Source organism: Macaca fascicularis, chromosome 10 (assembly GCF_037993035.2).
Source record: "Macaca fascicularis isolate 582-1 chromosome 10, T2T-MFA8v1.1".
In the NCBI taxonomy this organism is placed as follows: Eukaryota; Metazoa; Chordata; class Mammalia; order Primates; family Cercopithecidae; genus Macaca; species Macaca fascicularis.
The window spans coordinates 66,775,672-66,802,642 of record NC_088384.1 but is presented as its reverse complement, the minus strand read 5'-3'; the positions used below and the strand labels follow the sequence as shown (position 1 = coordinate 66,802,642).

At 40.0% G+C, this 26,971-nt stretch overlaps 1 protein-coding gene across 22 annotated transcripts in view; it reads right to left on the bottom strand.

The window, feature by feature from the left end:
* Nucleotides 1–26,971, bottom strand: part of RALGAPA2 (Ral GTPase activating protein catalytic subunit alpha 2) — a 322,322-nt gene that overhangs the window by 129,921 nt on the left and 165,430 nt on the right. For 19 of the 22 annotated variants that reach the window (XR_012419093.1, XR_012419094.1, XM_005568218.5 and 16 more), the window contains 8 exons: nucleotides 26,171–26,299; nucleotides 16,996–17,124; nucleotides 16,086–16,144; nucleotides 11,961–12,069; nucleotides 6,554–6,664; nucleotides 5,153–5,221; nucleotides 4,735–4,872; nucleotides 1,235–1,418 (listed from right to left, as the gene is read on the bottom strand). Coding sequence is in view for 18 of the 22 variants with exons in the window: in XM_005568218.5 (XP_005568275.3) it covers nucleotides 1,235–1,418; nucleotides 4,735–4,872; nucleotides 5,153–5,221; nucleotides 6,554–6,664; nucleotides 11,961–12,069; nucleotides 16,086–16,144; nucleotides 16,996–17,124; nucleotides 26,171–26,299 (928 nt within the window). In the remaining 4 variants the exon portion in view is untranslated. Of the gene's footprint in view, nucleotides 1–1,234; nucleotides 1,419–4,734; nucleotides 4,873–5,152; nucleotides 5,222–6,553; nucleotides 6,665–11,960; nucleotides 12,070–14,206; nucleotides 15,551–16,085; nucleotides 16,145–16,995; nucleotides 17,125–26,170; nucleotides 26,300–26,971 lie in introns of those variants that run through there. The other 3 variants (XR_012419095.1, XR_012419096.1, XM_074004664.1) reach the window with 2 other exon arrangements.

Here is a 26,971-nt window from a genome sequence, read left to right as displayed (position 1 = left end):
TTCTCTGACTTTGCTTTCCTGCTGACATTCTTCACTCTGCTGTCCTTAAGGATGTTTTTGCCTACATGATTCTACTTTTGGGCCTAGGTTTTTAACTTGTGAAGTCCATAAAATTTTCATGGATGATCTAACACTTCACACCTACATCTCTTTCAATTTTTTTTTTTTTTTTTTTTTTTTAGATAGGGCCTTACTCTGTCGCTCAAGCTAGAGTGCAGTGGCACTGATCACAGCAGCCTTGACCTCACAGATTCAACAGGTCCTGTGCTCAACTGATCTGCTCTCCTTGGCCTCCCAAAGTGACAGGATTACAGGTGGGAGCCACCAGGCTCAGCCTTCTTCTAATTTTTAGTGTTGAGACAACTGCAGATTCACATGCAGTTGTAAGCAATAATACAGAGAGACCTCAAATACCCTTCATCTCAGAGTAACATCTTGCATATCTACAGGACAACATCACAGTCAGGAAATTGACATTGATAATAATCCATCTATATTATTCAGTGTTCACCAGTTTTACATGCATGCATTTGTGTGTGTGTGTGTGTGTGTTTGGTTCTATGCAATTTTATCATATGTATAGACAATATACCCACATTCTGACTCCCATTCCAAGGCCCAAAGCTGGGCTCTTATCATTCTGGGGAGAGGGGTGCTTAAGTAAGAAATACAGCAGGCTCTAAGTCCTGACAATCCCTATATACTCTCAAATGGACTCTCTGCTATGAGCAGAGCAAATCTAAAACTGTAGCAAGTACATTTCCATCTCTTTTTATGATGCTCTTCTAACTTGGAACAATCTACGAGCTCCTTTCAACACCTGTCCACCCTGCTAAGTCTGGCTTAAGTCCTCCTTCATGGAAAGCCCTCATGGTGCTACCAGTCCACAATGAGTCCTTCTGGACTTCACTGTGTGTTTTCCATTAGATGTAAAGCTCCTTGAGGATAGAAAATGAGCCTTTTTGTGAGTTCCAAGGATCTAAGACATACCTGTCTTGAATAATACAAAAACCATTTGAACTACTAAAATGAGAAAACAGCAGAGAAAAAAAAATAGAAAAAAAGAAGAAACAAGGAAGGCAGAATTTGCCATCACAGAGGACTCCAGGAACTAGGATTTCAACTTCAACAACTAGTTTAAAAAAAAAAAAAAAAGTACAGCAAGCATGGCAAAAGGCTAAATCCTTCCTTTTCCTTCTCACAAGGTTTCATACTTGAAGGAATACTCACTCACCCTCTTCAACAGTCAGCAGGTTACCCAGTTCCGCTGATGAATGATACTGGACTGGCTCAGAGCTCTTCACATTTGCCAGTGGCAGGAAGGGGTCATAATCCGTGGATGACAAGTCAGCCAGGGTCAGTGTGTAGTGACTCTGTTGGGTGTACGTGCTTGAGCCACACACACAGCAGTGCAGAACCTGTGAAAACAGAGGCCATGTGCACCATGGATGCTACCCACCTCGTGTCCCCTGACAATCTGTCAAACTACTGTTGCACTTGACAGCTAGGACTCCTGCTTGGTCCTAGTTGGAAATGGAATGACCATTCTTAACTATATTCTTACTATTAGCAAATTTATTTTGCTCCTTTCATATCAATGCCAAGAAATATGTTCTCAAGGCAAAAGGAAAGTAAAAGTTAAAAAGTACTTATTCACATTCTGTGTGACTGCACATACCTAAGTCCCCCTCCTGTCCACCAAAGGTGGCACAGGTAGAAGGAACTAATCAGGGCATGAAGGGTAGTGGTGGGACAGGCCAACCATGGTGGAGGGTGGAATGAGCACAACAAGCAGAGACCACTAGTGCACGACATGAGTTTAAATTAGTATAACTCATGACACCATGAATTGTAAGGGCTAACTTAATACAATTTTAAAATTATTCTTATTTTGACAAGATTAGTTTCCTGAAAGTTCACTGGTAGTTTACAAACTGCAGTTGACTGAAAATCTATCTACTCATTTGAGCTTTTGTACACATACAAGCCATGCAAACACAAATCATCTTGAATATGCTAAAATGCATAAATGAGGTAATGATTGTACCAGATTTCCCTTTTTAATCATAACTTCAAGACCATAAACTCCAAACACTGATTTCTGTAAGAATCAAGGTAATACTTGAAAAACTAAGAAAACACCATTGGGTTAAATATATTTCTGTAAAGTAAATTCACTTTTAGATGACTAGCTTTGGTTTGCTGACATGGCAAGAGGCCTTGTGGTCAGGTACCCTTTGTAAATGGCTACAAAGTACCAAGAATTACAGTTGTCAGGGCAACCACTTGACTATGTCCTCTTCCTAGCAAAAAATGCAGTATAGGAAAATCCTTACGGCAGCTCTGTTATTCATTTAAAAATTAAGCTGCAATCACTGAGATAATTAATTTCTAGTAGCCAAAATGCAATAAATGTAGGAAGTGTACATTAAAACCACATGCTATGTGTAAACTAGCACAACTACTTTGGAAAATTATTTGGTGCTTACCAGTAAGGCAGAATATATGTATTCTAGCAACTTCACTCCTAGGTACACATCCACAGAAATGCATATGTGTGTATACAAAAAAACAAAAAACAAACAAACAAAAAACCCAAAACAACCACCCTAAATATTCACATTTTATGGGTCCAAAACTCTAAACTATCCAAGTGTCTATGAACAGTAAAATAGATAAATGTATTGTGGTTTATTCTGTGTAATACTATCTATCACCAAGAGTGAAAAATCTGCAACTATTCACAACAGTTTGAATAAATCACTAAAAAATAATATTGAGCAAAAGATGTCAGACAAAAGAAGACATACTGTATGACTCAATTTGTATCAAGTTCAAAACAGGCAAAACTACTCTACTCTGTTACACAGGATAGAGGCTATCCCTGGACATGTGTACGGGGCCAGTGGCTAGGGGGAGGCACAGAGAAGGCTTCCAGGATGCCAGGAATGTTCTGTTTCCTGATCTGGGCTCTGATTTTACAAGCATGCTCACTTGGTAAAAATTCATCAAGCTTTCACTTACAGACTGGTGCAGTTTTCTGGAAGCATATTATACTTCAATAAAAAGTTTACTCTTAAAATACAAAACAAACAGTTATTTAGTAAATTCATGAATTTTTACTACGAGGTGACTTTTACAGTGATAAAGCAATTTTAAGAGAAATCTTTAAGAAAAGAAAGAACTCAGAAAAGAGATTTACATAAGTGATTGTGGCTAATGCAGTTGGTCCAAACCAAGCTCTGTACAGGTTTATAAGCCACAAAAATAACAGAAGTATCTAATGAATCCTAATATAGTTATTAAAATCTTTAACTACTGAAGAAACCGTTTAAGAATACACAAATACTTTTTAGTAGAATTTCAACCACAATTAGGTATTTTTTTTAAAGTAAGACTTTTAAAAATAAGGCAATAAAGTAATCAGTCTGTGACTTGGACTCTTCTTTTATTATTAAAGGTTTCTTAGCAAAAGAGTAAACCACAGACTTTTCCCTCCATAACAGTAATTATTCAGTGGACATGCAAATGCTAAATGAATAGCCAAGGTTTGAGAGAGACTGTTAAGACAAATTACAGAAGGATATTATAAGCAATCCAGAGCAAAGGCCACCCCTAGTCATCAGTGTGTATGTGTGTAGGGGGAAGGGGTGGGGGGTTAACTAAGAATATTTTAAGTATTATAAAAATGATGAAGCTAATTACTTTGATGTGAAATAATTCCTTAATTTATTTCTTAAGAATTTTTTGAGGCAAAATGATTACTGAGACCATTAAACCTTTTTCTTCCTTTGATAAACAGATTTTGTCAAAGTAATGCTGTATACAAATAGTTAGATAAAAGAAATAAGACCTGGTGTTCTATAGATCAGTAGGATGGCTGTAGTTAACATTAATCAATTGTACATTTCAAAATAGCTAGAAGACAATAATTCCAGTGTCCCTAGCATAAAGAAAAGATAAACATTTAAGACAGACATCCCAATTACCCTGATTTGATTACGTGAATGTATCAAATTATCAAATGTACCCTGAAAATATGTACATCTAATATATGCAACAAAAATAAATTAATTTTTTAAAAAGAAGTTATTTGCCCTAGGGAAAAAGTTAATGTAGATATCCCTATAATATGAACAGTTCTTTCTTAAGTAGACATAGAACATGTTCCATGAAAATTGAAGAATTCTGACAAAACTGCAGTTGTTTAAAGAATAAAGATGATACTCATGTAAAATGCATGCATCTTTAACTTGGTAACCACTGCTTCTTTATATCTGTTCTGCTTTCAGTCCTTAAGTTATTTAAAATTTTTTTTTTTTTTTTTTTTTTTTGAGATGGAGTCTTGCTCTGTTGCCCAGGCTGGAGTGCAGTGGCGAGATTGCCTCTCACTCCAAGCTCTGCCTCCCAGGGGTAGCTGGGACTATAGGCGCCCGCCATCACACCCAGCTAATTTTTTGTACTTTTAGTAGAGACGGGGTTTCACCTTGTTAGCCAGGATGGTCTCAATCTCCTGACCTCGTGATCTGCCCACCTCGGCCTCCCAAAGTGCTGGGATTACAGGCGTGAGCCACCGTGCCTGGCCAAGTTATTTACTTTTTAAGAAAAAGTTTAGCCACCATAAATCCTTTTCAAAAGGGCAATGACAAATAAGTACATGCATAAGACATATGTTGGTGGTTCTCTGGCATATAAACCCACACTCCATTCCCCCAGACCCAGGTGGAGACTCACCCTGTAGATATAATCCAGCAAGGGGGCTCGGGCCGAATGCTGCTCCTCTAGGACTGCCGTGGACACGGGGTGGAGAAGGACACTCACGGGCAATGCCATGCACCAGTCCAAGAGGCAGAGTAGCAAGGACACAATAAACTGGAAGAAGAACATGCCCGGTAACTTATGCTGCAGTCTCTTAAACCTCACTACAAGCAGTAATAAGAGAATTGTCCCTACGCATAGTATTCAGTGGACATGCAGGTGCTAGATAGGCAGGTAAGCAAGTAAATAAATAAATAGCATTTTCACAAAAAAGACTGTTAAGGCCAATAGAGAAGGATATTACAAAGGATATCACTAGTTGTAACATTATTTATCATTTTACCTTACATTAAAATAAAAACTCTAGGAAAAACTTAGTTAATGTGCCACCTACCTTCTTGTCTGTTTCCACTGAGGAGTACTCTGCACTTGGTAAAAGAAAAGCAATTGTGGCCACAAGGATCTGCATAAAAGATAAATCCCCAATCAAACAGACCATATTTGTAAGCCTTTGTAAGCCCATGTTAGGAATCCCACGATGGCCTTGCAACTAAAGCCAGCTTGGTGCCAACTCACCAAAGAAAGGTGATACAAAGCAGAGGGCCAGCTGTGTGGTGATCTTGAAAATTAGGAAAAGACAATGGGGTCACATCCAGTTTCTACTCTACTTTTCTGGTTGAAAAATTAGGGGGGAAGACAGAGAAAAGAGTATTTCTCTCTGCAGTCACATAATTCTGAACATCAGTTTCCACAGTTTTCATAGTGAAGTGAAAAAACACTTCCAAAAATAATTATGAAAATGCTCCCATTTTCTCCACCTGCTGTCCTGGTGTAAACAGCACCCCTTTCATTCTCAAAAGCAGTCCCATTTAGACGATAAATTACATCGTCACCCCAAAACCCTACTTTCCATTTCAGAGCATTTTATGTTCCCATGTCCAAACTCCATTTCACTCTAGGTCACTTAAGGTCAAAAATCACTTGTGCCTTTTAATGTACCTCTGAGAGAACAAAGTGATCTTTCCAGGGAAATCTGTCTAGGGCTGAGAGAAAATAAACCAACATCACTTCTTCTCTCTCCTTGTAATACCTCACGGGGACAAATCAAATTTCCTCGAAGAGTTACCACTGGATGTATAAGAACAGGGCATGTGTTAAAAGTGCAGCTATAAAACTCAGTAGAAGTGCCTTATCCCATGGACACCTATGGGAGTGACGGTGCTTGCTTGTGTACAGGCGAAGCACACTTGGATGCAAGTGGCCTTCAGGATATGACTGTTGAGAAGATTCTTCCTATTCCTTCCACCCCTCTCTCCCACCAGTTACCCACACAGAGGTTATCATGGTAGCAATCTCATTACGGCCAGTAATCCTGCTAGGGCAGAAAGTGGGGTCCAGGGCTTTAGTCTGGGAGAGACTTCTGTTTTACACAACAGCCGCCCCCTCCACCCCTCACGGAGGGCATCATAACCAGCTGCCTACTCCTTGTTGGCACCATCCAAATTGCTCTTGATGAATGAAGCCCAATCTACAAAAGGTTTCTTTGTTGTGGTCGTGCCTGCCTTTCAAACTCCCCAAGTATAAGCCTCTGTCTGGAACACTGCTGGCTTCTTTACATAGTGCCTGAAATCACAGCTGAGAAGAACCAGTCTAACTTAATCTTAAAACGAGTGACTTGTGGCAATTTAATAGTCGGTTCTCTAACAATTATTTGAACATTTATAATTAATTAAATATCAAATACAATAAAAAGAAAATGCTTATGTTTTAGTATTCCAGAAAAAAAAAGACTTACTTCTGCCATTTTCCGAGGCAGAGAGGTTTCAAACATCTGAAGTTTCTCCCAGTAGGAAACCAGCAACTGAAGCACATCGCAAGCTACCTGGGCCACGATTTTGTTGGGAAACTATAAAAGGAAACCAAATCCCAAAGCAGACACATAACTTAACAGGTACATCATTCTTAAGGACAAAATAGTTACTTCCTCTCAGTTCCTTATAGATTACATTTATCTGTTTTGCCTCAAATTGATGAAAAATATGTCTTACTACCAGAGAGTTTAGACATCGTCACATCATCATTTTAAAACTGCCTCTTCTCTAGCCTCATTGTGTTAATTTACATAGCGTTCTACAGGAACAAGAAGCTTTCATTTACTCATTTGGAAATTAAAACCATAATTTCAAATTTCTTATTCAGCTCACAGAAATCATATTTTTGACAAATAGAGGAAATTAAAACATATCCCCATACGCTGAACCTTTTACAAGGATTTTACTCATTCTCTCATTGATAAATCTTCACTGACAGCTCTGCAAGGTAGATGCTATTTTCATTTTACATATGGAGAAACAGGGATTGATTAAATGGCTTTCTATCCTATGAAATAAAACTTGACCTACATGTATAACATACTAAGAATGTGTAAAGTTAGAGTATAGGAGAAGATAACGAAGGAATTATGGTATACTCAATTATTTTGAATACGTTTCCTGAGGCTGGCATGCATCTCAACTCATCACCAAGGTCTGGATGCTTCCATTTATTGTGACGTACCATGTCTAAGGGCAGCACCTTAAGGGTCTTACTTTTTCATGCTGGGAGAGCATAGAAGGGACAAGGGCACCCTGTGCTCTTCTCCCTGGCCAGAACATGGGGCTATACCATTATCCATAACTCATTATGTACGGCAGGAAAAATTCGTCACTGACCCTGGTGTAGGGACACCTCACTCTAAGCCACATGAAGCAGACCATCATCAATGTTCAGTGCCTCAGTGACAAATGTATAGAATAAGGAAGAAGAAAGGGAAAGGTTTTTAATTCTACAGAATAAACAGTTACTGACTACCCCTACCTGAGAGGCACTAGCTGAACCCAGGACTGTAGTAGTTGCACTCAGGGGCTCTTCACAGCCTTCCCTGGCCACAGAGACCCCACATCCCAGACGATACAATTTCCACCAGCCTTGTTCCATCTCTCAAACACTCTGGCTTGCTTTGGCCCCATGGCCTTTGCACCTGCTCCTTCTAAACTTTGCTTGGAACACTTAATCCCTAGGTCTGCATGTGGCTTGCATTGTTATATCTTTCAAATTATGGCACAAAATGTCATCTCCTCCCTCAGGCCACCACACTGCCCCGAGAGCTGGGTGGTGGCCCACCCCCTCAGCTCTTCAGCTTCATCCTATTCCCCTATTAGATCTCCTCCATGGCATTACAGGCTATCAGAGCTGACCTTTTTGTCTGTTATTTCCTGCATATATTGTTCACCACTATATCTTTAATGCCTAGCATGCCCCCCTTAAGGATGTGCGTGGTGTGCCTAAGGTGAAGATGAAACTCGGAGGGAGTGGGAGAACATGAGCGGGCACTGTGTGTGCTGCTGCTGCACCACAGTGGTAGAGTCACCAGGTGGAAAGATAAGGCTGGCAAAGCTCTGAACTCAAGAAGCTGGAAACAGATAAGGGAAATTCTGAGAGCTGACCGACAAGACAAAAAAGCTATGGGCAGAGAGTAATGGGACATGGGGCTTGGAGGAAAACAGGCAGAGAGACGGCAACGTGGAAGGAGAGGAGAGCTAAGCTGCTCCTGGAAGAACGCAGGGGGGATGTGGGGTCTCCTTCCAGGCATGGGTGGCAGGGCCCAGGCACCAAGGTAGGAAAGGTCGGTCAGATACAGGGGGCTGCAAGCAGGGTGGTGTTACTGACATGTAATGAAGGAGTGGGGAATGGTGGAGATGAAATAAGCCATTCATTTGCTCTCTCACTTCTCCAGCATACAGTCACAGAATACCGACAGAGAGCCATGATGAGCGCTCCAGCCTGTGGGCTGTACTGGTCAGCCTGTGTGTGGACATATCCCGCTGACAGTGGTATGAACAGTGATCTTTGGGGGCCAGTCTAGGACTGGTGACTCTGATCAGGAGACTCCATATTGGCAGGGTAAGCTGTGTGAGGGATGGACTTGGGTAGTGGGTGGGACAGACCATGGGCATTCAATGGGCATTAAGGAAGTACAGCTGGCAGGACTCAAAGCCAGAAACAACAATGGGGTAAGGAGAAGGAGGAAAGTCAGTGATGTCTCAGAAGACGGGGTGGGAAAAGGAGCAGGGCTGGACAGCTCACAAGAGTTGGTGAGTATGGCTATGGCTTAGAACCACCTCCCCCAACCACCCCATGCCCACCATAAACAAACCAGCCAAGCAAGGCCTCGCTGAGTGGAATGCTCTGCACATTCAAGGGCACACCTAGGTCACCTTTGCAGGGCATTTCTGAAGGGTTCTTACAAGAGAGGTGGCACTGGCTTTACGTGGAGCCCGTAAAGCAGGAAGCCCTGCCAGGGCTTGCACTCTCCGCTACCCAAAAAGCAGGCGGAGGCTCAGCTGGCGGTGGGGCCGATGACCCCACTGCCTCCTCTTTCTCCATTTCTCTCCCTCCTGGCAGAACCCCAAAGCCTCCTAGAATCCCCTGTTCTCATAGTGGTGGCTGTTCTTCTTGTTCCTTGTAGCAACTCTTTCCCTTCCAGTCCTCAGTTCTTTGATTTACGTGCTATGTCCTTAGGTAAAACAACCCAGTTGCCACAGCAACATGGGAACTAGAGGGAGGCAGGGGAAGAGGGAAGTGGGGAGGGAGGTGTCCTCAGAGACCAGGACTTAAGTCAATGAGTTTCCTGTTATTAATAATGGTTAAAGACCCAACAACTTGGCTGCATCCTGATCCCTCTGCTTTCTTAGCAATTCAAGCTGGAGCCAGTTCTTTGACCTTCCTCAGTCCTCTTCCCTTTTACTGCTATCCAGAGGCAGGAGGATTCAGCAGGATAGTCTCTATGCTGTTCTGGGATAGCGGACAGAGGGAGAGCTCAGTATGTGGTAACCACATTGTTTTTCTGGTATCTTATATTTTCCCCCCAAATTATGAAAAGTTGCAGAAAGATTATCTATCCTTCTACTCTGTTAGCATTTTCTATCTCTTTTCTGTATTATACAGAGATACACATATACAGTCATGTACCTCCTAACAATGTTTTTGGAAACATTTGGTAAGCACTGCAGATATAACACTAGTCCCATAAGCTTATAGTGCCATATTTTTACTGTACCTTTTCTATGTCCAGACATGTTTAGAGATCCAAGTACTCACCATTGTGTTCCAATTCAATATTCAGTTCCTACAGTATTCAGTACAGTAGTGTGCTGTATAGGTTTATAACCTCAGAGCAACAAGCCATCCCACAAAGTCCAGAAACCATCCAGGTTTCTGTAATACTCTTAATGATATTCACACAAAAATGCAATCACCTAGTGACACTTTCTTAGAATGTATCCCCATCACTATGTGATGCATGACTCTGTGTGTCTGTGTGTGTCTATCTCCTTCAATCTAACACACCACTGAGTTATTAATAGTTTTTCCATGGAAGGAATAGAGATGGGGGACCCGCCTTACATTAACTATATACCTCTAGATTTAAGAAAAATTAAAAATTTAAAAACAGATCTTAGAATTGAAAAAGGGTATTTAAAAATGAATTGGGATCTACATTGATATACAATTTATAGCCAACTTGTTTTCACTTTAATAAATTATATGTAAATATTTCTCCAAGGCTTTGGGAGTCAGGAGGTGTCCTACACACCTCAGTTGTGCAAAACTCCACACATGTGGCCAGAGTGTTCTGGGTTTGGCTTTGGCAAGCTCCTTTGGTCCCTAGTCAGCTCATCCACCTCATGTGTGAAGTGGAGGTGGCACTGACACTTTCCCTCACAGGGCAGCTCTGAGGATTAAATCTGCTGACAAAGGTCAGCGGTCAGCACCCTGCTCTGGCTGGAGGGGCACTCTTCTGTGATACTGTGGTTGGATAATTCGTCCATTCCTCATCACAGGGATCAGCAGCAAGTGTTTTTCCAGCTCCCATAATACAACAACCACCCCCACCTCCACTCCCAGGTGTTGTGGAGGAGAAATGGGGGAGGATGAAGCAATGGGGGTGGTCAGAGGGTGTACTTGGGGAACAGGAGGCATTGAGTTTGGTCAGGCAGGGGCCAGACGCCAAGCCAAGGGTGGGAGACAGCACTGGCTGGTCATCCTATGCGCAGAAGCAGATAATACACAAAGGGTGGAACAGCGACTGTTGCTGGCCTGATGGCGACTGTCCCAGGCGTCAGCTGTAAGTGCCGTTGCTATTATAGTTGCATGTGGCAGCAGCACAGAAGGGCACGCAGCAGCCTGAATGCTGGTGTTAGGTGGATGGATGGTTCAGGGGTTGAACTTTGGTTCAGTGAGGTGGTCATTCTAGGGCCTTGAATGCTCCTGCACCTCAGTTTCTCCACCAGTAAACTGAGGACACTTACCCCTGAACTAAAAACTTACATAAAACCCTCAGCACAGCGCGTGGCAGAGACCAGGCACTCACTGGTTCCCTAAGGGTGATAATGGCAATGCTATTTATTACCACCATTTCCAAGCAGGACCCAGGAAAGGACCCAGCAGGATTTGAGCTTTGGCTTAGAGGCAGCCTAACAGCACATGTGAAAGCTCAAGCTTGTCTTTAATGCCGCACAGATCTGCTTTTATTGCTGGTTCCATCACTTACACCTGTGTGGCCTCAGGCTTGTGACCTAATTTCTCTGGGCCTTGATTTCCTCTGGTATAAAACAGAAATTGCAACATCTATCTTGCAGAGCTGTCTTGAAGATTAACAAAAGTATTTAGAGTTCGCCATTACTCCGACCTAGTGTGAGTGCCCAGGGAATGGCAGTTCTTCTTCTCATTAACAGAACAAAGAGAGAAAGATGTCCTTAAAGTGCCCAAGATTCAGTCAGATGGTAAACACTGAGGGGCCTAAATAGAAGCTGTGGAGGTCTCTCCCAGGCCTGCTGAAGAGGCCACAGCACGAGACCCCACTCTCTTGTCACTCGCACCAACAGGTGACAGGTGTCCTCTTTGCAGCAGGAGCTTCCCAGCCACCAGAGGAACCCATCTGGCCACTGGTCCAGGAACCTCGAGACACTGGTGGCTGGGCTGCAGCTGCCAGCAAGGGAGCAGCCGTCGGTGCCCCTCCCGGGAGCCTCGCAGCACATGCAATGGGAATCACAATCCTTCTATCATTTGGGGGATAAAAAAGATGGGGCTAATTCAAACTCAAACTGTTAAATGCCTCAGATATGGCTTAATGTCCAATCAGCACCACAAACTGGTAATACCTTCAGAGTTACTCCTATCACATTGATGGCCTCTTTCACCTGAGGGTGGCTTGTACACTGTGCAAGCTCTTCACATATCCAGACCCCAAGGGAGCAAACAGCAATGCATCTTTTTAAAAAGAAGAAAACAGAGGAAAACTCTCATGAAACTTAATAAGCTTTCTCGGTATTTTCAAATAACAAAACACTTTAAATCTATTTATACAAAATAGCAAAAATTGTAGATTTATTAGCAGAATGTCTTCTTGAAAGGAGAGATAAAGAATCCTCAATAGGCCAATTTTCAGGACAAATAGAAATATTGATAATGGTTTAGTACTTAAATATTTAATTGAATGGTATATTTTCTGTTAATTGTCACAGCCCATGTACCACTTAGTTTTGATTTGTTTTTGTTTTTGTTTTTGTTTTGAGACAGTCTCGCTTTGTCACCTAGGCTGGAGTGCAGTGGTGCGATCTCAGTTCACTGCAACCTCCACCTCCCGGGTTCCAGCAATTCTCCTGCCTCAGCCTCCTGAGTAGCTGGGACCACAGGCGCCCGCCACCACAAAATAATTTTTGTATTTTCAGTAGAGACAGGGTTTCACCATGTTGGTCAGGCTGGTCTCAAACCCCTGACCTCGTGATCCACCCACCTTGGCCTCCCAAAGTGCTGGGATTACAAGCGTGAGCCACTGTGCCCAGCTTATCTAGTTTTGTTGAAACTAATAGGTTATTACATTTTACTGTTTCAAGATATTTTTGAGGAAGAATAAAAAACATAAATCTGAGGAAACTGCCAAAAATGGAGTTTGTAATTGTTTTCTTTACAGTAATATGCACAATACCTACCACAAACATAAAACAAATGCCATATTTTATTTTAAAGTATATTTAAATACAACTTTCAAAATAAATTTCACTGTTAATTCCTCTAAACAATGTGCTAGGACCAGATACTCTTTACAGAAAGCTGACCATGCCATATGCATTTCTATTCTGTTTTTAACTCCACAGAAATTTGGCTTTCTGAACTAAAAAGAGAGGAAGAAGAATTGCCAAGACTTTATGATTTAGATGCAGTAGGTGTAGGAAAAAGAAGAAATCAAGGGTTTTCTCTAAATTTCTTAACTGAAAACCTGGGGCAATGGTGGGGCCATGTGGTGAGATGAAATCTGAGGGACAGTCAGCTCGGAGGCGGGGTAGGGGGGTCAGAAGCAGACTCAAGGGTGCAGTTATAGTTGTGTTAAAACATTCAAGTTGAGATGTCAAGTAGGCAGTTTAATATATAAGTCTGAGTATAAAAGGGGCTCAATGAAGAGGCAGATAAATAAATCAGAGGGAAGATGGTATTTAAAGGCTGATCAGAATAAGAGTACCCAGGAAGTCATACAGAGAATAGGCCCAGCCCTAAACCCTGAGTCACTCTAACATTCATCAGAGGTTAGGTAGAGGAGGAAAGGTCAGCAAAAGGGACAGAAAGGAGAAAGTTCAGTGAGGTAGGAGCAAAATCAGGGAATTATGTTCTGAGGAACACGCACTGTTCAGGAAGAGAGTAACGAGAGACTAACTGCAGGCTTGGTAAGTATGCGTGTTCAAATATCTAGTATAACCTCTAAAAGAAGGAAAGGGAGCCTACGATTTAAAAACAATTGAGGTAATAAATAGAATGGAGAAAAATCCAAAAAAAAAAAAAAGAAGAAGAAGAAAGAAAAACAGGGGATGGGGAAATGAAGGCAAGATAAAGGAGAAATAAAAGAAGTACCTTATTTTTAATTGGATCTTTCTTTCCTATTAAAAATAAAGTATAACATATGATAAAAGAAGTATATCCAAACAGATCAGTAATTATAACAAATGAAAATGAACCTAAAGCTTCAGTTAAAAAATAAAGATCAGATGGGATAAAATTATAAAATCTGGATATATACAGTTTTTGCAAAGATATCTAAAAGAAGAATATAAAAAGGTTAATTAAAAAGAATAGAAAGTATTACTTAAAAGTAACTAAACCAGTGGTCTTTAAGATAAAAAAAATCCTCCTTAGAAATAAAGAGTCACTAAAAAAATATAAAATATTTGATTCACTGTATAGGACAATTCTAAACTTTTATGCAACTAATCACATAGCCTCAAAATATATAAAGCAAAATTTGACAGTATATAAGGAGAAATACATAAACACACCAAAATAGCAGGAGATTATAACATTTTTCTTCCAGAAGGTGATCAAGCTGATGAAAAAAAATCAGACAGGATACAGAATATTTGAAGCCCAGGATTAAAAAAATTTAATAAACACAACTAGAACACTATGCCCAACAAAGAACAGGGCATACATTTTTTTCAAGTTTATATGAGATATTGACAAAAACTGACTACCTAGTAGGTCATTAAGCAAATTTCAACAATTTCAGACTGTTGTAAGACATTTTGATCCATAATGCAATTAACTAAGACATCAGTAACAAAAAGATACCTATAGAATTCAGACAAAGTAGTAACTAGCAATAAACATGTAGTCTTAAATGTTTATATCTGTAAAGGAGAAATTAATATACTAAATATATAACCTTAAAGGTAAGAAAATAATATATAACCTTAAAGGTAAGATTATAAAGAAAACAAAAGGAAGGATAGAAAAGAGCAGAGAGTGGGAAATAAAAGCAAATATACAATAGAGAAGTTGAACAAAGACCAAAGGCTAGTCTTTGAAAAGACTAATAAAATTGACAAATCTTTAGCAAGACTACTTCAGAAAATCAGAGGATACAAAAAACGTGTCAGAGATTTAAAAAGTGGATGTAACCATAGAAGTGAAAGAGATAAAATATAATAGAGATAACTCATATACCAGTATATTTTAAAATTTAGGTGAAATGGGCTAATTCCTAGAAAAGTTTGGTTCATCAATACTGTCAAAAAAGAAAAAAAAAAAAAGAAGAAGGAAACCTTAATAGTCCTAAAATCACTGAAGAGAATGAGTCAGTGGTTAATCTTCTCATCAAGAAAATATTAGACCTAGGTAGTTTTACCACCAAGGTCTACTAAATACACAAGAATATTAATTCTAATTCTGTAAAAACTCTTTCCAATGAAAGAAAATGAAATAGTACTTAACTCATTTTGTGAGACTTTATAACCTTATAATTAAACCTGATAAGCGAAGGATGGGGAAGGAATATTACAGGCCATCAATATAAAAGCAGTTTTCCTGAACAAAATATTAGCCAAACCAGGTCTGGTATCACATAAACCAAGTTGAGGTTATCCAAAAATGCAATGTTAGCTTAATATTTGCAAATTATTATCAGTTTAGCTTCTGGTAACAGCAGACTAGGAAATTTGGACTAACCCATCTACTGAAGATAACCAAAGAAATTATACAAAATACAAGAGAAAAAAACCCTTAAAATCATCAAATAGCTGATAAGGCAGTGAGGAATGATGGGCTGTTGTCTTGGAATGAGGCTACAGAGGGAGCAGAACATGAACCATTCCTAGGAGGGAGTAAGAGGCTGAGCTGGGCTTCTGGTGACCTTATGGGGTTTGAAATTGAGGATCGGAGACAGGTGTTCCCCTCCATCAGCATTCCCAGCTTTGGTCTTCACCTTGGGAGGAGAGGCAGAAACTTTTTATCACATAAGTGGCTCAGAAAACCTCATGTATCTTGGTCATAGGTTGCTGGCACCTCAGATGCCTGGCAGAAGCAGCCAAAATGTTTCCAGACACTGCCAAATGTCTCCTGGGGTAAAAGATCGTCACTGGTTGAGAGTCACTACCCTACACATACACCAACTATTTATATTTATATATTTATATTTCTATAAATATTTGGTTTATATTTTCATTTTCTTTCTTCTTGAAAATTAATTAGAGGATACATGATTATATTTGTAATCTTGCTTTTTCTCACACAAAATAGTGTATTATGTATACTCTTCTGCACTTTACAATTTTTACTTAATAATGATACCTTTTTAAATAATCATGCAAAGCATCTTCCTGGCATCATTCTTCCTATACTTTTCAGTCTGTATAAGAGCTATGTGAAAGAATAAGTGTTTTCTTTTGTAACATTAACTACTTACACATAAATGTGTATCTTAAAATTCTAAAATAGTTTACCTCTTATTCAACATTTACCTTGCATATTCATTTGGTTCTTCTGTGGCATTCTTCAGTAAAATATTTATGAGGTAATGCTAAAAACACAAAATTAAGTAAAATAAAAACTTTTTGTCATAGTTGGTTTCCCACATGTTCTGACCATGTTCCAGGCAGCCAGGAACTACTGAAGTTCAACCAGGGAGCTCAGAGAGCTCATCTATGAGTGAGAGCCTGAGGCGAGAAGAACACTGGGCTCGGGGGAGTGGGTGGTGGAGGATGGGAGTCTCCACAGGGCCTCCCTAAGCCATTCAGCCCATGGGAGTGGAGCGCTTCTGGTATAAAGCAAATGAGACTTCCAGATAGGAAAATCTCGGTTTTCTTTTACTTTAATTGAATTAAATGTTGTACATTGAATTATATACTGTAATTATGTTTTATAGTTTGATTGATTCTGGGATTCTAAAAGCATTTTTGTTTACCTCAAAGTCAGCTGAGGAGAGAACAAATGCTTACTTTTATTTGCCAATAAATAATTTAGAATCTCAAATTATTAGTAATATTTAATCAGGCCAACAATGTGATTGAGTATTTAGCTTACTTCCATTATTTCTTATAAATTAACTTGATGCACTAATGCAGTTAATTAAGTTAATAAAATTATTACCAAAGGCAATTCACTACATGATTATGATCCCTAGGCCCAATAAACAGGTATAACAAAAAACACCTGCTTTAGCTATAGCTATAAGGTCTAACTGCAATATGCTCTGAATTTAACGTATGTATAGCCCACGGATAGCCTTCTAAAAACACCTACTGAAACATTTAAAAGATACAACAAAATTTCAGGAATACGCAGATTAATATATACTAATGGAAGAGATAATCATACAGCCAGAATTATAAAAAGTGCTAAACTTGAGATACAGTCAAATGCATTATGTACCTTGACATCTTCAGTTCCTGTAATGGCCTCATTTACTTCTGGCACTGACTGCAGTAAAGGAATCTCCTGGTAGGTATTTGGAAAGCAGACCAGAGAGCCAAGGACAGTGACAGCCTCTGAACGAGGCGCCTGCACATAAGGAAGAGAAGCACACACATTTCTCTTTTTGTAAGTTAGAAACATTAAATAAGCGACGTTTTATTCTTCATCCTAGATAAAAAATACCAAACTTGGTCGAGTTATTCTCTTCCGGGTGAATATTTAAGCAAAAGAGGTTTGCCTAAACGGAAAAACAAATTTCTAAGGAATGGAAAATATCACTATACTTGGAGGTAAACAAGTGTTGTGGAAACTGATGTGCAGATTCATTCAGAATTAGAAAGGCCAATGACTCTGTCATGACTGTTTACATTGTTTTACTGCTAATGTTCTCAACAAAGCAGGGTAAAGGATATCAACTTAGTATCATTTTGCTGCTGAACAATTAAGGAGAATTCATAGAGAAGTAGAGATGGAGGTAACTATCAGAGGGTAGAAAGAGAAGACAAACTATCACATTTCCTGTCTATCACCAAGAACTACTTTATGAAACAACATATGATGAGATACTATATCACTATATCTAGTGAGATACTTTTCTCTTATTTGCCCAGTGTTAGAATTAGGTATATATTTAAAAAGGCACGTCCAGGTGCAGTGGCTCACACCTGTAATCCCAGCACTTTGGGAGGCCGAGGCGGGCGGATCACCTGAGGTCAGGAGTTCAAGACCAGCCTGGCCAACATGGTGAAATCTCATCTCTACTAAAAATACAAAAACTAGCCAGTTAGCCAGGCGTGGTGGTGGGCAGCTGTAATCCCAGCTACTCAGGAGGCTGAGGCAGGAGACTTGCTTGAACCCAGGAGATGGAGGTTGCAGGAGATGGAGGTTGCACCAAATGGTGCCACTGCACTCCAGCGTAGACAACAGAGTGAGACTCCGTCTCAAAAAAAAGAAAAAAGGCATTTCACTAGATTTCAATTCAGTCAACAACAGCAGCTGTGGTTAGCCAAGAATAGGGGATTACACAGGTCTGTCATCAGTCTACTTACCTATCTGTCCATCTATCTGTCTACTATTATGTAATAATTAAAACAATGAAAGCTCACATTTAAGGAGTTCTCACTCTGTGGTAGGCACTCTTCTAAGTGCTGTACAGGCATTTCCTCATAAAGTCCCCTCACCAAGCCAATGAAGGAGAGGCTATTGTTTTCATTTTCCAGTGAGAAAACTGACACTCAAAGAAGTTAAGTAGCTTTTCAATGCCATATGGCTCCTAAGTGATCACCCTGGATTTGAACTGAGGCCATCTAGCCCCAGGTCCAGACTGAGCCTATAGTTAAGCACTTAGGCTATAAAATTAGAGAGTTTTACTCTCTCAGAGAGATGAGGCACGGTATGTGAGGTAGGGGAGGAGAGGCAAATAACAGCTATACACAATTCAGTGAAGCACCTGCTAGGAGAGCAACATAGCACGGGAGCCCAGTCCTTCATTTTTTACCTAGCTTGGTTCCCGTAAGTACACAGGTAAATAAAAGGCAATATAAAGCACGGCAGACCTATTCTATGGGATGAGGCAAGGACTGGTTCTGCTCAGGATGTTTAAGAAACCTAAAACAAACTGCTGCTAAGGGCCACAGAGGGGAGTAGAAATCAGGCAGGCTGGTGGTGGGTGAGGGAGCCAGCTGAGTAGGGAAGAGGCAGGTGCCCATGAGACGGGAGGCTGAAAGGGTCAGAAGCAGTTGTCTCCAAAGTATGTTCCACTAGGGCCACAGCAACTGTGAAAGGGCAAAAACAAAGACTCCCAGGAAAAAGACGTTGCAGAGACATTTGTCTAAGCACAATTAAATAGAAGCGTTTAACGTGTTACTGTACGCTGTGAATTTCCAAGTGAAGAAGTGTATTTCCCAAAATTACTTGACTATGAACCTGGCTTTCTTCCTTCCCTTTCCCCCAGAGTATCTGGGGAGATTACTGTTCTGAAGAAGACTTTTTGAAATGCTTGTCCTGAGGTTAGGAGAGAAAAGTCTGGGATGACAACTCAGATGTGTTCAGAGGAACTGAATGCATGCGTCTTTGTGGAGTGCACAGAGAGAGAAGTGATGACAGAGGTCGGAGCCCTGAGGACGTAGAGACAGACAACAGGAAGAATATCATTACCAACCCACAGAAGTCCTCTTTGTGCCCCTCCCATGATAGCCTCCCCTCCCCCAAAGTAACCGCATTCTGCTGTAACACCACAGATTGGTTGTGTCTGGTTTTTCAATTAAATAAATGAAATTAGAGTATATGTTCTTTTGTGTCTGACTTCTTTCATTCATTATGTTATGTAACCGATCCTGTGTTTTCATTGTATATAATAATCCATCTTATGTACACACCATAATTTATCTGTTTCTATTGCTGATGGGCATTTGGATTGGCTCTAGGTTTTGGCCGTTACAAATAATGTTGCTGCGCACAAGCTTCTCCTCATCTCTTGGTGACTTGGGCAAGCCATCTGTGCATCTCCCTCCCCTACTGCCTCAGTGGGGCAGACCTACCTAGCAGGGGTACTTCAAACTGGTAATTACCTTGTGCTAACTGAAAATTCTGACTGAGCAAGTATGCTCCAGCCCAAACACCTTTCACCAGTTCCTCTACAATTTTAACCTCAAGTTTAAACAAGAAAGTACTAACACTCAGAGTGTGGTTCCTTCATGTAACTCTTAGATTCACATTCTCATTCATATTCTCTCTCTTTTAAAAAAACATTTTGGAAGGCTACTTTATTAATTTTGTGTTGATTCTTTTTTTCAACTTTACTAAAGTATAATGAATAAAAATTTATATATTTAAAGTATATACAACATAATATTTTGATATACATATACATATACATAGTGAAATGATTACCACAAACAAGTGAATTAATATATCACCTCATATAGTTAGTTCCTTTATGCGTGAGTTGTGAACATTTAAGATCTACTCTCTTAGAAAATTTCAAGTTTATAATATAGTATTATTAACTATAGTGACCACACTGAGATCTCCAGAACTCATTCATTCGGCATAACTGAAACTTCTGACCACTGAGAAACATCACCCCATCTCCCCCCACCCCAACCACAGCCCCTGGGAACCACCATTCTACTCTCTGCTTCTAGGAGTTGGACTTTTTTAGATTCCACATATAAGTGACACCACACAGTATTTGTCTTTCTGAGTTTGGCTTCTTTCATTTGGAAAAATGGTTCATTCATGCTGTTGCAAACAACAGAATTTCCTTTGTTTTTTGAAGGCTGAATAATATTCCACTGGAGATATGTACATTTCCTTTATCCATTCATCTGTCAATAGACATTTAAGTTGCTTTCATATCTCGGCTATTGTGAATGCTGCTACACTGAACATGAGAGTGCAGATATTTCTTCAACATACTGATTTCAATTCCTTTGGATATATACCCAGAAGTGGGATTGCTGGGTCATATGGTAGTTCTATTTTCAACTTTCTGAGAAACCTCCATACTGTTTTCCATAATGGCTGTACCAATTTACCTTCCCACCGAAAGTGTACAAGGGGATGAAAATGTGTAGAAAAAATGGTATGATTAGCATACCCAGTACCCAACCATTTACTAACCCAAACACTCATGTGCAATATTTGAAAACAGAATTAAAAAGCAATTCATGGCTGTAACATTTATTCCTACTATCATACCTCAGGCAGATAGTAAAGAAAAATGTATATAATATTATGTAACATTGATATATGTGTTAAAGACCAAGCAAATTCGATGCCTTTAAAAGGCTTAAAAGATAAGGCACTCATGTCTCTTTTATTGTAGTTTCAAAGAACATAACACTTTTTTCTTTATTGCAAGCTGGTTTTGTATTTCATCCTTTCTGAATTTTTTGAAGCACATTCCTGGTTTATATTTCAGTACTTTCTTCCCTCCACATTTTCTAGTTTGTGTTTTTCCAGGTTCTGGTTATTTCTTGGTTATTTATTTTCCTACCTTGGCAACACTTTTTTATGTGAATTTGACCTTTACATTTATCTTTATACCATCTTTGATTTGAGTAGTCTCTATTGTGTTGATTCTTTCTTTCCAGCTTTACTAAAGTATAATTAATAAAAATTTATGGGCCGGGCGTGGTGGCTCACACCTGTAATCCCAGCACTTTGGGAGGCCGAGGTGGGTGGATCAGGAGGTCAGGGGTTTGAGACCAGCCTGACCAACATGGTAAAACCCCATCTCTACTAAAAATATAAAAATTAGCTTGGCCTGGTGGCGGGCACCTGTAATCCCAGCTACACAGGAGGCTGAGGCAGGATAATTGCTTGAACCCAGGAGGCGGAGGTTGCAGTGAGCCGAGATTGTGCCACTGCACTCCAGCCTGGGCAAAAGAGTGAGACTCCACCTTAAAAAAAAAAATTATATATTTAAAGTATATACAACGTAATATTTTGATACACATATTGTTTTAATATACATATTGATCCCTATCAATAGGTTTTTAACTTGTGTCTTTGGGGATGTGTTGGTTGTGATGTCAAATCTCATCCTAGTTTTTTCTGTCAGAGGCCTCAAATAAGGAAGAATCACTGTTTTGGTAAGTGGTGATCACAGAGGGAATGGAGCAATAAATGGACATTATATATTGTAATCTAGGCAATATATAATGAATTCAAATAAAAGGAGAATTTTTTTTTAACGTGTACAAGAGTTCTCTTTCCTCCACATCCTTGCCAACACTTATCTTTTGTCTTTTTGGTGAAAGCCATCCTAACAGGGAGGTAATTATCTCATTGTGATCTTAATTTGCATTTCCCTGGTGATCCTGAGCATTTTTCATATACAGCAGTTCCCTCTTTTTTAAAGGGGATACATTCTAAGACCCCTCAGTGGATGACTGAAACTGTGGATAGTACCAAACCCTATATATACTATTGTTTTTGCAATACATACATATCTTTGAAAAAATTTTAATTTATAAATTAAGCACAGTAAGAGATTAGCAATAACAGCTAATAACGAAATAGAACAATAATAACAATATGACAGCATCACTACTCCTGCGCTTTGGGGCTATTATGTAAAATAAAGATTACCTGAACACAAGGACTGTGATATCACAGCAGTCCACCTGGTAACAGATATGGCCACTAAGTGACTAATGGGTGCGTAGCAGATACCACGTGGATCCACTGGACAAAGCAATGATCCATGTCCCGGACAAGATGGGCCAGGACAGCTCAAGGTTTCATCATGCTACTCAGAATGGTGTGCAATTTAAAACTCTGAATTATTTCTAGAACCTTCCATTTAATATTTTTGGACACCACTAACTGTGGTAACTGATATCAGAAAGTGAAACTGAGGATAAAATGGGGCTACTGTACTATTAGCCAAATGTATGTCTGTAAGGCTACTTTAAGGGCAATCAGGCAAGAGAAAGAAACAAAGCATATTCAAATAGGAAGAGAGGAAGTCAAATTATCTGTTTGCAGATAACATGATTGTATATTTAGAAAACCCCATCTTCTCAGCCCAAAAACTCCTTAAGCTGATAAGAAACTTCAGCAAAGTCTCAGGATACAAAATCAATGTGCAAAAATCACGAGCATTCCTATACACCAATAATAGACAAGCAGAGAGCCAAATCATGAGTGAACTCCCATTTACAACTGCTACAAAGAGAATAAAACACCTAGGAATACAATTTACAAGGGATGTGAACTGCTCAAGGAAATAAGAGAGGACACAAACAAATGGAAAAACACTCCATGCTCAAGAATAGGAAGAATCAATATCATGAAAATGGCCACACTGCCCAAAGTAATTTATAGATTCAATACTATTCCCATCAAGGTACCATTGACTTTCCTCACAGAATTAGAAAAAACTACTTTAAATTTCATATGGAACCAAAAACGAGCCCACATAGCCAAGACAATCCTAACCAAAAAGAACAAAGCTGGAGGCATCACGATACCTGACTTCAAACTCTAGTACAAGGATACAGTAACCAGAACAGCATGGCACTGGTACCAAAACAGACATATAGACCAATGGAACAAAACAGAGGCCTCAGAAATAACACTACACATCTAAAACCATCTGATCTTTGACAAATCTGACAAAAACAAGCAATGGGGAAAGGATTCCCTATTTAATAAATGGTGTTGGGAAAACTGGCTAGCCATATGCAGAAAACTGAAACTGGACTCCTTCCTTACACCTTATACAAAAATTAACTCAAGATGTATTGAAGATTTAAACATAAAACCTAAAACCATAAAAACCCTAGAAAAAAACCTAGGCAATATCATTCAGGACATAGGCATTGGTAAAGACTTCATGACCTAAACACAAAAAGCAACTGCAACAAAAGCCAAAATTGACAAATGGGACCTAATTAAATTAAAGAGCTTCTGCACAGCAAAAGAAACTATCATCAGAGTGAAGAGAAAACCTACAGAATGGGAGAAAAATTTTGCAATCTAACCATCAAAGGGCTAATATCCAGAATCTACAAGGAACTTAAAGCATTTTTTTTTTTAGAGGGAGTCGCGCTCTGTCCTCTGTCACCCAGGCTGGAGTGCAGTGGCGCGATCTCGGCTCGCTGCAATCTCTGCCTCCCAGGTTCAAGCGATTCTCCTGCCTCAGCCTCCTGAGTATAGCTGGGACTACAGGCGTGTGCCACTACACCCAGCTAATGTTTTTAAATTTTATTAGAGACGCGGTTTCACTGTGTTAACCGGGATGGTCTCAATCTCTTGACCTCATGATCTGTCCGCCTCAGCTTCCTAAAGTGTTGAGATTACAGGCATGAGCTACCAAGCCTGGCAGGAACTTAAACAAATTTATAAGAAAAAAAAAAACAACCCCGTCAGAAAGTTGGTGAAGATTATGAACAGATATTTCTCAAATGAAGACATTTATGTGGCCAACAAACATGAAAAAAAGCTCATCATCACTGGTCATTAGAGAAATGCAAATCAAAAAAACCACAATGAGATACCACCTCACACCAGTTAGAAGCATTAAAAAGTCAGGAGACAATAGGCCGGGCATGGTGGCTCATGCTTGTTATCCCAGCACTTTGGGAGGCCCAGGCGGGTGGATCACGAGGTCAGGAGATTGAGACCATCCTGGCTAACACGGTGAAACCCTGTCTCTACTAAAAATACCAAAACTTAGCTGGGTGTGGTGGAAGGTGCCTGTTGTCCCAGCTACTGGGTGACAGAGCAAGACTCTGTCTCAAAAGAAAAAAAAAAAGTCAGGAAACAATAGATGCTGGAGAGGATGTGGAGAAATAGGAACACTTTTACACTGTTGGTGGGAGTGTAAATTAGTTCAACCATAGTGGAAGACAGTGTGGCGATTCCAGGCTGAACTCAAACTCCTGATCTCAAGTGATTCTCCCACCTCGGCTTCCTGAGTCTCCTATAGCTGTAACTATACTTACGCCACCATGCCTGGCCTCTTCTTCTCTTTTACCTTTCTTCCCTTTTGCTCCTGTCTCTTTTCACTTCTCTTTGTTTTCTAATTTATCTTTATAAGAAAAAGTTAGTGTGTGAAAGCACCAACATGAAATACCAGCTACAGGAAGTATTTTTAAACAGTTTAATTTAAAACCAAGGGCTTGAAGTTTGAATTTACCCTGAAAAGAAGAAATAAGTAAAGTGAAAAAGTAATCACATATCAAACAAGCTTTAGGTTGTTGGATGGCCACACTGATTTCGATACCAATGCATAGCAAATAGTAAAGCTAATTTTATTTATACCATTTGAAGAGGCAAAAATAACTCTGAATATGTAACAGCTTAAAGAGCACAAATGGAAAAGGTCCTTTCATTTTAAATGTATAACAGTATTCTCTCAAAAAGGCATTAAGATATTGCTTTGGCCATGTGCAGTGGCTCACACCTGTAATCTGAACATTTTAGAGGCTGAGGCAGGAGGATCATTTAAGGCTAGGAGTTTGAGACCAATCCGGGAAACATGGAGGGACTCCAATCTCTACAAAAAATTTAAAAATCAGCCAGGCATGGTGGTGTGTATCTGCAGTCCTAACTACTCAGGAGGCTGAGGTGGGAGGATCACTTGACCTCAGGAGTTTGAGGTTACAGTGATCTAGGCATGATAGCACCACTGCGCTTCAGCCCGGGTGGAGAATGAATGGGACCCTGTCTCTTGAAAAACAACAACAGCCGGGCGCGGTGGCTCAAGCCTGTAATCCCAGCACTTTGGGAGGCCGAGGCGGGCGGATCACAAGGTCAGGAGATCGAGACCACAGTGAAACCCCGTCTCTACTAAAAATACAAAAAATTAGCCGGGCGCGGTGGCGGGCGCCTGTAGTCCTAGCTACTCAGGAGGCTGAGGCAGGAGAATGGCGTGAACCCAGGAGGCGGAGCTTGCAGTGAGCCGAGATCGCGCCACTGCACTCCAGCCTGGGCAACAGCGTGAGACTCCGTCTCAAAAAAAAAAAAAAAAAAAAAAAAAAAAAGAAAAAGAAAAACAACAACAAAAAAAGAAAAGAAAAGAAAAAGATACTGTCTTAGTAGTAAAGGTAAATGTAGAAAGTAAAAATAAATTTTTCTGCAGCCCTTACTGATCATTTAGTCCACTTCCAATTTTTTATTACAAAAATTCTGCCAAGGTATTCTGGCATGTTATTAAGAGAATACATATTCACTTCTAGTTAAGATTTTAGTGTTCTAACATTTTAAGAAAATATTTTCTATGAGACTTATAATAACCAAGACTTAATTTAAAAAAATCATACTGCTAATGTACATTTTAAAACTCTCTATTTTAGACATTTATGTCTGTGCCAACATTTACTGGAAAATGCTAATAATATTCTAAGAGACAAGTCCTGCTTCCGACTGTGTAAATGTGCTGAAATATTAGTGAGGATATGATTTCTCACACTTTGGCCTTTTGATGAAACGCCTTTCCAATACCAGTGTGTCATCTTATCCTACAATTTCACACATCAGCTGCCAGGGTATCTACCCTGAGAGCCCAGTTTCACATTGCACTAATGAGTCAACACCTGTTAAGAGTGGAGAAATCTGAACCTTGTTAGCGATTGTGAAGCCTCTTGGGAGCTGGGATGCTGAGCATTGTCATACTCACCGTCAACATGTCTGTGCTAAGGACCCTGGCAGCGGCTGTGATGAAGTCCCCCACCAGCATTGAGAAGCCAGGAAAACCCAGGGAGAAAAAGCGGGGTGGACAGTGCCTTATGATGGTGTTTAAGATATCCTAAAAGGGAAGATAAGAAAACACAATTGTAATGTTCAAACACAAAATTCCAAAGTAGTGTTTGTAGTGGTACATATGACCACTGTATAATAATCTAAGACAGCACAGATCACAGAAAATTTTCAATGAAAGAGATATTGGAAACTGAGCTACTCCAAGGGTTATTGTACCCATTTTAAAGGTGAGAGATTGGAGACACCAAGTTGTAAGATGAATTATGCAAAATCTAAACCATGACTCTGAGATTAGACATTTCTTCTGTCTTCCATGTAAAGGTAGGCTCCTTGGACAAGCTACAGGAGTAACGAGGTAAATATGCAATTAAAACCCTCAAATATCTATCACTAAAACAAAACAGATGTCCTGTCTTTAGCTTTCAATTTGCCACAGTTAAAGCACACAGTTACATTAAAATATCTTAAAGTAGGCAACGAGATGGACAATTTCACTCTTCAGATAGTTTTATGTGTTAAGAAATGGGAATATGGCCGGGCGCGGTGGCTCAAGCCTGTAATCCCAGCACTTTGGGAGGCCGAGACGGGTGGATCACGAGGTCAGGAGATCGAGACCAACCTGGTGAACATGGTGAAACCCCGTCTCTACTAAAAAAATACAAAAAACTAGCCGGGCGAGGTGGCGGCGCCTGTAGTCCTAGCTACTCGGGAGGCTGAG